Below are 9,693 nucleotides of genomic sequence, written 5' to 3'. Positions count from 1 at the left end.
TGCAGAAAAAAGCTTGTTAAAGTTGAACTTTTGTTTTATTTTGCTATTTTGTCTTCTTCTTTGCAGGTAGGTTATAGTCGGGCCGCATGTATGCTTCTTTTACAGCCCTAGTCAAGGTGAAGGCTATATCGGATCGGATACAACGAGCTCTAAAGAGCTTTAAGGGTCTTCAAATAAATCCTAAGAAAGACCTTACCTGTATTACAGAACTGCCCCATCGATGCACCAGAAGTAATCCCAATAGCTATCACAATACAACGGTGATCGCTGGCACAACATTCGAACGCATTTCAGCAAAATAAAAAAAACACAAATACATATGTATGGTGGTTCGAAAAAGACAAATTTAATAATTTAAATATTATATAATATTATAAGAACTATTTATTTAAAAAGAAATTTACATAATTTCCACACTGAAATAAAAACAATTTAATTTGCAATTACACTATACAATTAAATGATTATTGCTTGCTTTTAAATATTATTTCAGTTAATGGGACTGTGGATCACACTGTAATAATCGAACTATTGAAGGATCACTTTTGGCTCCTTCTATAAACTCCTCCAAGCTTAATTTGCCATCTTTGTTTCGATCCATTTGGCGAAATATCTTGTCCGTTCGTTTTTCTGGAGTGCTTTCGTCCTCTGGCATTTTCATTACTGAACCAACCATTTTATATATTGCCTAAACAAGTAAATATAAATTAATATTAAATATTTTATAGATGTCCAGGAAACTAGCAGAGACTTATATAGATGTTTAGTATAGTCATTTCTATCAAAAAAGACTTTCCATTATTAATTATATTAAATACTTACTGTAACTATTTCCAGCATTTCTTGCCGCGATATGTATCCGTTTCCATCTAAATCATACATTGAAAATGCCCATTTCAGCTTTTGCTCGAGTTTACCTCGTGATGTCACACTTAGTGCGCACAAAAACTCTCTGAAGTCTATGGTGCCATCGCCGTTTGCATCAAACGTCCTAAAAACGTGTTCAGCAAACTAAAAGGAATATGAATACATACAAATTACCAGACCATTTCGTAAGTTTATTTATTAGGTGAACATCTACTTTACCTTGCTCGCATCGCCATATGGAAAGAAGTTTCCATATATCTTTTTGAACTCCTCTACAGACAAATGGCCACTTGGGCAGTCCTTAAGAAAACCTTTATACCATTCTTGAATTTCAGCATCTATAAAAATTGTTATTATAAATGATATATTGTTCGACGTTCAAAGGTATATGATTAGCAAGTCAATGGTGAGTTTCATGTGCTTCGTGTACTCGAAGTGCGCGCCTAAATTATCTCTCCCTCGTTGCACTAAAATATTTTAAGTATATTTACCTGTGAATTCTGTGTTTTGTTTAAGGTCCTCCAAGACTTCCGGCTTAAGTTTACTATTTTGCTTTCCCATTTTTTTAGACCAATTTCATTATAGAGTAATCTGTAATTGCAATATAGATATAGTCGATTAGAAAAAGATCTAATGAGCTAAGCAAAGGATTACATTGAGGATAAATGAAGCGAATCAATCGCACCCATCTGTTCACGCCAGACATTTTAGAGACATTTTAACAGATCCATATTATGCAACTATATAATTATACAATAAGTCCTAGTAAAGAATGAAAAAATTCCGTTCAGATCTTTCTTCACTTTGTAGAATTACAATGTATCAAGCCATCCTTTTCCTTCCTCTTCTCATTGAGAGCGGCATCAAACTTCCCTTGAAGCTCATTGATACGGTCCTTTTCTTCCATGGGGGTTGGAGAAATAAAATGACCTTTGACTGAAGTTATTTTGTCATTCCTTTCAGTTGATATTTATCCGTGCAGCCATTCTCCTGACTTTAGCAGCGCTGGCACATTTACCACTAGACAGCACGCCATTAGCTAATCGTATTAGTTCTCTAGGATCATAAGTACTTAAATATAGGAATAGGTACACCTTGAGCAATATTTTGGCCATCTGTCGGGCTTCGATTATTGATTGTCAGGTTTTCACTACAATTCTCAACATCATCAATCTGTTCCCGCACAGAGCCTTGATGCTTGATGCTTGGTATTACGTTCTCTGTTATACTCTCTTTGCTTTCTGAGCAAGTCTCACCCAGAAACACGAGAACAGCAATAGAATGGGTAAAATACAATAATAACGGACAGCCAGCAGAGGATCATTCAGTGAGAAAAATCTAGTAGTAATGCACAGCCAATAAGAATAGTCTCCTGTATGTAAGCAAACTTCAGGTATTCCAATACAAATTTCGCTTTTGGGAGTGATGGGAGCAAGACCTAAACACTATGGCATATACGTCGGGGTCACCAAAAGCGGGCGCGTTGTGCCCGACCGTTAGGTTAGGCGTTAGTTAGTTATTAGATTACAATAAAGGCAAACCAAATAACAATCTTAATGTTTAAAAAAAAAGTCATAATTAAAGAAATAGCCTGTTATACTCCATAAATACGTGCCCATATGGTGCGTTATTAAAAGATATCGGCTCAGCAGATACTAAATGAATAGCATTTATTAAAGTTAAGAGTTTGTATTAGTTGCGGCTCCAAATAGAGCCCAGTGATATTAGCGTCCCCATATTAGAGTACTTTTGACATTTGACCAAATTTAGATGCAATTCTAAATTGGAATGAGACTTATACAATGCAAATATTTTAATGATTCCATAGTTTAATTTTAGTATAAGAAATATAAATTAAATATTTATACATTTCATTACTGATTTCATCAAATACACACATATTGTAGGATATAATTGTTTATGGCGCCAACATTTTGGACAACTCTTCATCTTGTAAGCATCCCTTTAAAAACTCATCTTGCGTTAATTGACCATCATTATTCTCGTCCATCTTAGCAAATATATTTTTTGCTCGTTCTTCCGCGGAGTCTGCAGGACGATTGGATGAGCACGCTCCAAGCATATCATAAATTGCCTGAAATAATAAATAAATTTATCAATGAGGAGGATTATGGCATGTTTTAAAAGTTACAAATTTTTCTTTCTTTCATTTGATATTGAATTTTTAGATACAGCAGGCAACTTGGAGACTATTCTAAGAACTTTAAAACGTCGGCGATACTTTCAGTTCAGCAGATTAAGCACGGTTGCTGTATACAAAGAGTTGTCAAGCGATTTCGTTGAGAGATATGGATTCGATTATGCCACGGAAGAACTTGTACTGGAAGACTGCAAACACTGTGCGAAAAATGCCAGCAACTTCATTTATATTTACGCCAATCATATAGGAGCATCAAAGTGCCTCGCCATGTACACGACATGTATTTTGATTTTGCATTCTCGAGCATTCCCTTTTGCTTCTGGGAGCAGTTGCCCTAGATTTCATACCTGAACAATTTTGGTCATTTCTTGTATGTCTATGACACCATTTCCATCAACATCGTACATTCGAAAGGCCCATTTTAGCTTTTCTTCTGGAGTTCCGCTTGAAGTAACATCTATTGCAAGTAAAAATTCCTGAAAAATATAAAGATATTGTTTCCGTAGACATTTAATAATTACAATATTTTTGTAACGTATAACTTCGAATGAATCGATTTTAAATATGAAAAGCATGACAGTATTAATTACACACACAAACACAGCCACGAAACAAAAATTAACTAACCGTAGAAATAACCTACTAACCAGTAACGAGGGCAACGACCCCACAATTATTATAAAATCGAAGCGAGATGCATTAGACATGCCCCGCCCCAAAAAACGTGTTTCACCTTACCTTACCTTGACTCGAGTACCTTTAACCATACTAGGTACATACATATGATCTGGACCTAGGAGCCCCATAATTATTAATTTATGGGCGCCGTGCCTTTTGCCCCGTTGGATGAACAGAAAACGAAGTCTGAATATTAAATACAATTCCATTTATCTGTGAATTTTGGCGTACTTTTACGCAGGCGGATGGACATAGCTAAATCGCCCAAAATCTGCCTGTTGCCGACATTTGCACGAATTATAAAAAAACTATACTTCCGAAAAAGCAGATGGCAGGAATCGAAAATGTGGCATGTGTGGTAAGTGCTTATGAATGGAATAACATAAAATAATTACCTTGAAGTCAATATATCCATTTTTATCCATATCGAATGTACGAAAAACATGGTCACAAAATTCCTCCGCATTTCCGGATGGAAAAAACATTTTATACATATCGACAAATTTTGCTGGCGTCAAACGCCCGTTCGGGCAATCTTGCTATACAAAAAAGAAACGAAAATTAGCCAGTTTTTTTCTTGTTGCAAGCCAAGTGTCACCGCAAGTGTCGTTTACTCACCTTAAATCCTTTATACCACTCTTTAATGGTGGCTTCATCATATCTTGTGTGGGTTTTCAAAAACTCCATGTCTTCTTTAGTTAAACGGTCTTTACTACTTAAGCAACCCATTGTTTTGCTTTGCACTGTTCTGTTAGTAACTTACTAGAGGCTTATACTTATTTATTTCAATTTATTCTAAACGTAATCAATATTCAATGGCTTTTCCTTGCCAGTACTTCTCACATTTGACCTGATGTTTGTTTTTGAACAAAAACCAAATTTAAATCGATATTTTCAAAAGCATCTTACTGCATTACGTTAACGTTAACGTTCCGATATGCATGAATTCAATTAAACCACGATATAAAGCACACATATAATTTTTGATCGAGCAACGACTCGACTCGTCAAATTTTTTTGATAAAAGGTATGAAAAAAAATATGGTATTTGACTCTATTAACTTGTATATTTCATTTTCAACCTGATGTGTACCAAAAGACTACGCGAATCAGACGTTCAGGCGCATGCGCGTAAATTCTCGTCTCTATACAGGACGATTATTGGTTAACCATATTTTTCTCTACACACTAAGGGTCCTTTTTCTTCTTTTTGTGTTAAGAAGAACAAAATAGGGTTGCCAAACTGTTACAGTTTATTCGATTAATTTTTATATAATGTCTGATGAATATTAAAACCTTAAATTTTTTGTTTGTTAACAAATTTAATTCTTTCCATCTTAAATTGATTCACCAAACCATCATTTAAAAAAGATAAATTCTGCTATATTCTTAATTCACCAAAATTTTAGTTGAGCGCTTATACAAATGTAACTTAAAAATATAAAAATAGTTTCATATGCAATGATTAATTAAAAAATTAATAACTCTCTTTATAATTTACTCAAAAGGATCCGCTGCTATTCTTAAGGCTTTGTTAAACTTTGTTCCCAGGAAGAAAATAATTTTTAAAAAACTTTAAAAAGTAACTTATTTTATTTAATTTTTTATAAAAGAAATTGTAATTTTTCTGCTATGGGCGTTGCAGCAATAAATCGACAGCAAATCGCGAGCTGAAACATTTAACATTCAATACTTTTCATAATTGCAAAAATGTATGTTATTTGTGCATTAGAAATAATTATCACGTAGTGAAATCATTTTAAGCAAAGAGATTAACAATCTAGGTGTGGTAGAAAACAAATTGGTAAACAAAAAAAAACGTAAAGATCTTTATTAAATTATTCTTCAGGGTCTTCAGGTTTAGACCTCATTTGGAGGAATACTTTTGATCGCCACAAATATTATTTAATTTATCAATGCTGAAAACTAGTCTCTTTTTGGGTAATTAAAACTACTCAATATATACATATAAGTCGGATGCTATATCCATTTTTTTCATGTTTTTGCATATGAGAAAGATTTTGTGAATATAATCCAGGGAAACGTAAGAATGTAAAGGTTTTTATGGATTTAAATCAAGCACATCAGACTAAATCCGATCATCAAAATCCAGAAACACGATTTCATAAATTGGAAATAAATGTACATATATGTATGTTTGGGCAGTAATGGTTTCAGGGCGTCAAGTTTAATTGCCTTTATTGCGATGGCATTTTAGGAGACGCAAAATTAACAAATCTGGACGTAACTCGAGCATAGCCTTACGAGCTGACGCTTTGGCAATCAATGGGGGTATACATGCAATAAATTCCACTTATAAACTATATATATTTTATTTTACTCACATCATAAGGTGTTCCTTCTTGCAAGTCAAATACCATTATTGACCTCATAAAGGTTATTGAGTTGCTGTAAATATCAGAATTAAAATTTTGCATTTTAAGAAGGCAATTGCAATGTTTTTTGAATACTATGTATAAGATATACGCACTACTTATTATTAGATACTCGCAAATACTTATTAATAAGTATAAAATTACTCAATGTGTTTTTATATTTTTATAGAGTTAATTTAAATTCAACCACTGACAAAATTTTAATATTAAATTTACCTAAGCCCTGCCATGCTGTTCGGTCATAAATACGATTATTTTGTTTCCGGTAGAATTCAGTTCATGGACAGTAATAGAGAAAATTTAATCATTATCATTATCTTCCCAACCCTATATGGAAAGCGGTTTACATATCTATGCAGTTAGGCACAAATTTGGCACAAACCTTTTGTACCAAATTTTGTTTGCTTTAGAGCTCAATCTAATGCGAGAGTATCTAAAGAGAGAACAAGACCTCTGTTTAAGTATGCCAGACAGAATACTCATATTTTACTGCCAGGCCACTCTGGGAGAGAGAGAGACAAAAGCGCAGGCGAGATTTATTTATTCTGGCTATAATAATGAACCGATGGCTGTGAATTTTTACAAGATAAGAACCCTATTTCTGAATCTGAATTGTCGGTCTCGAAATCTTTAGGTGGCTTAAAGTTGAACGGCCACAGGAGTCTAAACGCCAAATCCGGTTTCTCTAGCTTGTATAGTGAGAACTAGGCGATAAACAGGATGGAGACACGGATGGGGCCGGACACGGTCATGGCTATTGATGCAGACCAAAAATACAAATGCTAGTATATAATAAGTGAAATGTTTCTTTCTGGGTGAAGCCTATCCTTCGGATCAAGGTGAACCCGAGTGGTGGGTAATTTCACTGGTGTAAACGAATCGCATGAATGCGAAACGTACAATTAGGTATAGACTATATATGAATATGTATGTACGTATTTTGATTGGGATTTTGCATCTATAATGGACTTATATGTTTACTATGTTTTTAATGCACCTGCGTGTGTATATGTATATGTGTGCATGCATGTTGTATGTACATATACTACAATGAGCGCTATTTACATTTGTTTGTGCATAAATGTCTGTTTACGGATGCAAAATTTACATGTCCGCATTTCCGTCTGTGTATATTTTACCTGAATACGAGTTACACATTCATTTTATGCACATTTTTCTTAAATAAAACTGTTTCACTGCTCCCAAATTCAATAAAACTTATTCGCCCAAAACACAATCGATACTTATAAATATACTGAAATATACCCTCTCATTTTCAAAATATACCGTAAATATACCCAGAAAAACTAACTTAACCCGCTTAACTCCCCTCTATTTAAATGGTTGAACACTTTGAGATAAACAGCGGAAAATAATACTGTTTGTGTATACTTCTTGTACCTCCATTCTTCCTCTTTACTCAAAAACAAATATTACCACGATATCTTTCACCTGAAATGAGTAAAAAATATTTCAAGTTTCATAATATTTGTGCCTAAATCTAAATAACCAATGGTCGACAATGGGTTAATTGTTCTCTGTCCATGATCCGAAATCATATTTCTCGATCTCGATATTCGGTTTAATATTACTAGCTAGCTATGACTTTCAACACTGAACATTTAATTCTGTTGATGAATCAATTTTCCACGAGATTGGTTAATTTAAAGGACGGCTTCTTACTGGATTATTCAGAAAATGAGATTTATTTAAGCGAAACCTGTCAAAGCTTATGACGTACGGAATGTGACGTCTTTTCTTCTGTATATATTTCTAGCATAGGTAACTGTAAACTACAATATTTGACTGGAATAAGTTGTTGCAATAAGTCCAGTTTATATTTTATTATTTAAAATACATCGTGCTACTGTCAGGTCTATGGGTGAGTCGATTTCTAACCCATCTTTTTCATCGATTTCAACGATTGAGCACCTAAAAAAATAATTATACAGTGGAATTACACTTGGTTAATACATCTTGATCGTGCTTAATATTTATAGAGATCTATCACCTGTTATTTTGTAGCACTCCACCCTCTACTAATCGTCGCTTGGAAAAATAAAACATTCCTGTTTCAACTATATCTCCTTTCCAATCTTGGCGTCTTGGCCTGGACTCTGAATTAAAGCCCACGGGTACCAGCAGATTATCAACGAGTTCCCATCTTAAATAATGCGACCTAGCAAATCAATAATCGTGAAAATAAGCCGGTGAAATATTTCTAATAGCAACCTTACCTTTTGGCTGCGAATACACAGTCTTGGGTTTTGAATGCCAAAGCAGCTTCTTTAATATATGTTTCTTTCAGAAACACAGAAGTACATTGAAATAAAGAAAAATTATGAATAGCTTTGTGTGCATTCAAAAATTCTTTGATAGTATCCAGAGAAGATGTGTCGTCCCTGGCAAACTCTGAAGGACGATTATGCACAATAGCACCATCTGCAAAGAAAATAAAACTTAATTACTAAACAAACTGGAATGAATGAAAGTGCTCAAGTTTTACTCACATTTTTCGGCTTCAATAGCAATTCTTTTGTCATCGGTAGAGACCCAAATATGATCAAAGCAAGAAGAATTTTGTATTGTTCGGATTGTACGCGCCAGCAATGATAGTCCTGCTATTTCAACGAGGTTTTTGTATTTAATCCCCTTACTTCCACCTCTAGCTAGAATTAACGCATGTAATTCGCTTTTTGAACTGCAATAAAACCCATAAACTTGTGTAATTAAGACTCTGGTATGCATTTGCGCCTTCTTAAGTACCGGGTCTGGAGCACCTTTCAGTAACTGGAAGCGCCAGTACCGAATGTGGCATATCGACTGGAGCGACCTTTCATTTTCCACTTAAATAAGAATATTTTATACATACAAATAACATACCACGTCTGAACACATTCTATTTGAAACAGAAGATGTGGTAAAATTAGTAAAAGCCCAAGTAGAACTCGAATCATAGTGTACTAAACACAAACTCTAAGATATGAACATTTATTTTAATCCACTTTAAGTCCCCTAATTTGGTTCTTAATCAATTTAATTAACTTAGGGTGACACTATAATTTCAAAAGATCCGGCCCGGAACAACATAAATCTCGAAACATATCGGAACGTGTGGAAATGAAATTAAATAGTCGGTCACTTTATATCCATCATTTATTTTTTTTATTTATTTATAAAATAGCAAAAGAGAAGCAAGCAGTTCATGGAATACACCGGGATATGGCGGCATATACCAAACGGGATCGACATAGACATAGAGGAATCTTATCTAGGTCAAAAGCATGTCAATACGAAAAAAAGTCCTTATATTTATACCTTAGTTTCAAAGCAACTTGGATAAGAGAAATTTAACATTATTGAAAGGAAATTGGGTAGACAATGTGCCACTTGTATATATTTTACATATTCGTTTCTTTAAACTTTCTGCCAGTTCGAATACTCCACAAATAAGTCGTTGGTGTATAACAAGCGTGTAGTTACTATGTAAAAATGTCACATTTATGTTGACTTTCTTTGCTTAAACCTTTTTATATAGGAAATCCAATAAATTTTTTATAATTCTCCAGATTGTAGAAAATTAATTGGTCT

General features: G+C 34.0%; 3 protein-coding genes across 3 annotated transcripts; all 3 read right to left on the bottom strand.

The window, feature by feature from the left end:
• Window positions 1-369: 369 nt before the first annotated feature.
• LOC111074437 (neurocalcin homolog) lies at window positions 370-7,270 on the bottom strand. Its single transcript, XM_022367218.2, has 6 exons — window positions 7,242-7,270; window positions 6,052-6,115; window positions 1,359-1,458; window positions 1,087-1,205; window positions 823-1,011; window positions 370-688 (listed from the first exon to the last, which is right to left on the bottom strand). The coding sequence occupies exons 3-6, from the start codon at window positions 1,426-1,428 to the stop codon at window positions 494-496; spliced, it is 573 nt and encodes a 190-aa protein (XP_022222910.1). The 5' UTR covers window positions 1,429-1,458; window positions 6,052-6,115; window positions 7,242-7,270; the 3' UTR covers window positions 370-493.
• Window positions 2,563-7,270, bottom strand: LOC111074438 (neuronal calcium sensor 2). The gene is made up of 6 exons (XM_022367219.2): window positions 7,242-7,270; window positions 6,052-6,115; window positions 4,325-5,376; window positions 4,102-4,245; window positions 3,376-3,504; window positions 2,563-2,962 (listed from the first exon to the last, which is right to left on the bottom strand). The coding sequence occupies exons 3-6, from the start codon at window positions 4,433-4,435 to the stop codon at window positions 2,786-2,788; spliced, it is 561 nt and encodes a 186-aa protein (XP_022222911.1). The 5' UTR covers window positions 4,436-5,376; window positions 6,052-6,115; window positions 7,242-7,270; the 3' UTR covers window positions 2,563-2,785.
• Window positions 7,271-7,787: 517 nt separating this feature from the next.
• LOC111074447 (N-acylneuraminate cytidylyltransferase) lies at window positions 7,788-9,200 on the bottom strand. Its single transcript, XM_022367231.2, has 5 exons — window positions 8,986-9,200; window positions 8,613-8,803; window positions 8,340-8,544; window positions 8,114-8,281; window positions 7,788-8,034 (listed from the first exon to the last, which is right to left on the bottom strand). Exons 1-5 carry the CDS (start codon window positions 9,057-9,059, stop codon window positions 7,938-7,940), a joined length of 735 nt encoding a protein of 244 aa, XP_022222923.2. The 5' UTR covers window positions 9,060-9,200; the 3' UTR covers window positions 7,788-7,937.
• Between the last annotated feature and the right edge of the window lie 493 nt (window positions 9,201-9,693).

This window comes from Drosophila obscura, unplaced genomic scaffold, assembly GCF_018151105.1.
Source record: "Drosophila obscura isolate BZ-5 IFL unplaced genomic scaffold, ASM1815110v1 contig_170, whole genome shotgun sequence".
NCBI lineage: Eukaryota > Metazoa > Arthropoda > Insecta > Diptera > Drosophilidae > Drosophila > Drosophila obscura.
The sequence above is the reverse complement of the archived record's forward strand: the minus strand, read 5'-3'. Positions and strand labels throughout refer to the sequence as shown.

Coding starts and splice junctions, on each gene's coding strand:
- LOC111074447 (XM_022367231.2), bottom strand. CDS start 9,059: ATGATTCGAGTTCTACTTGGGCTTTTACTAATTTTACCACATCTTCTG. Junction 8,545..8,612: donor TGCTATTGAAGCCGAAAAAT/GTGAGTAAAACT, acceptor TTTTCTTTGCAG/ATGGTGCTATTGTGCATAAT. Junction 8,282..8,339: donor TGTGTATTCGCAGCCAAAAG/GTAAGGTTGCTA, acceptor TTGATTTGCTAG/GTCGCATTATTTAAGATGGG.
- LOC111074438 (XM_022367219.2), bottom strand. CDS start 4,435: ATGGGTTGCTTAAGTAGTAAAGACCGTTTAACTAAAGAAGACATGGAG. Junction 3,505..4,101: donor ATGGATATATTGACTTCAAG/GTAATTATTTTA, acceptor TATATTTTTCAG/GAATTTTTACTTGCAATAGA. Junction 2,963..3,375: donor AAATGACCAAAATTGTTCAG/GTATGAAATCTA, acceptor TTATTATTTCAG/GCAATTTATGATATGCTTGG.
- LOC111074437 (XM_022367218.2), bottom strand. CDS start 1,428: ATGGGAAAGCAAAATAGTAAACTTAAGCCGGAAGTCTTGGAGGACCTT. Junction 1,206..1,358: donor ACAAAACACAGAATTCACAG/GTAAATATACTT, acceptor CAATTTTTATAG/ATGCTGAAATTCAAGAATGG. Junction 689..822: donor AAATGCTGGAAATAGTTACA/GTAAGTATTTAA, acceptor TTACTTGTTTAG/GCAATATATAAAATGGTTGG.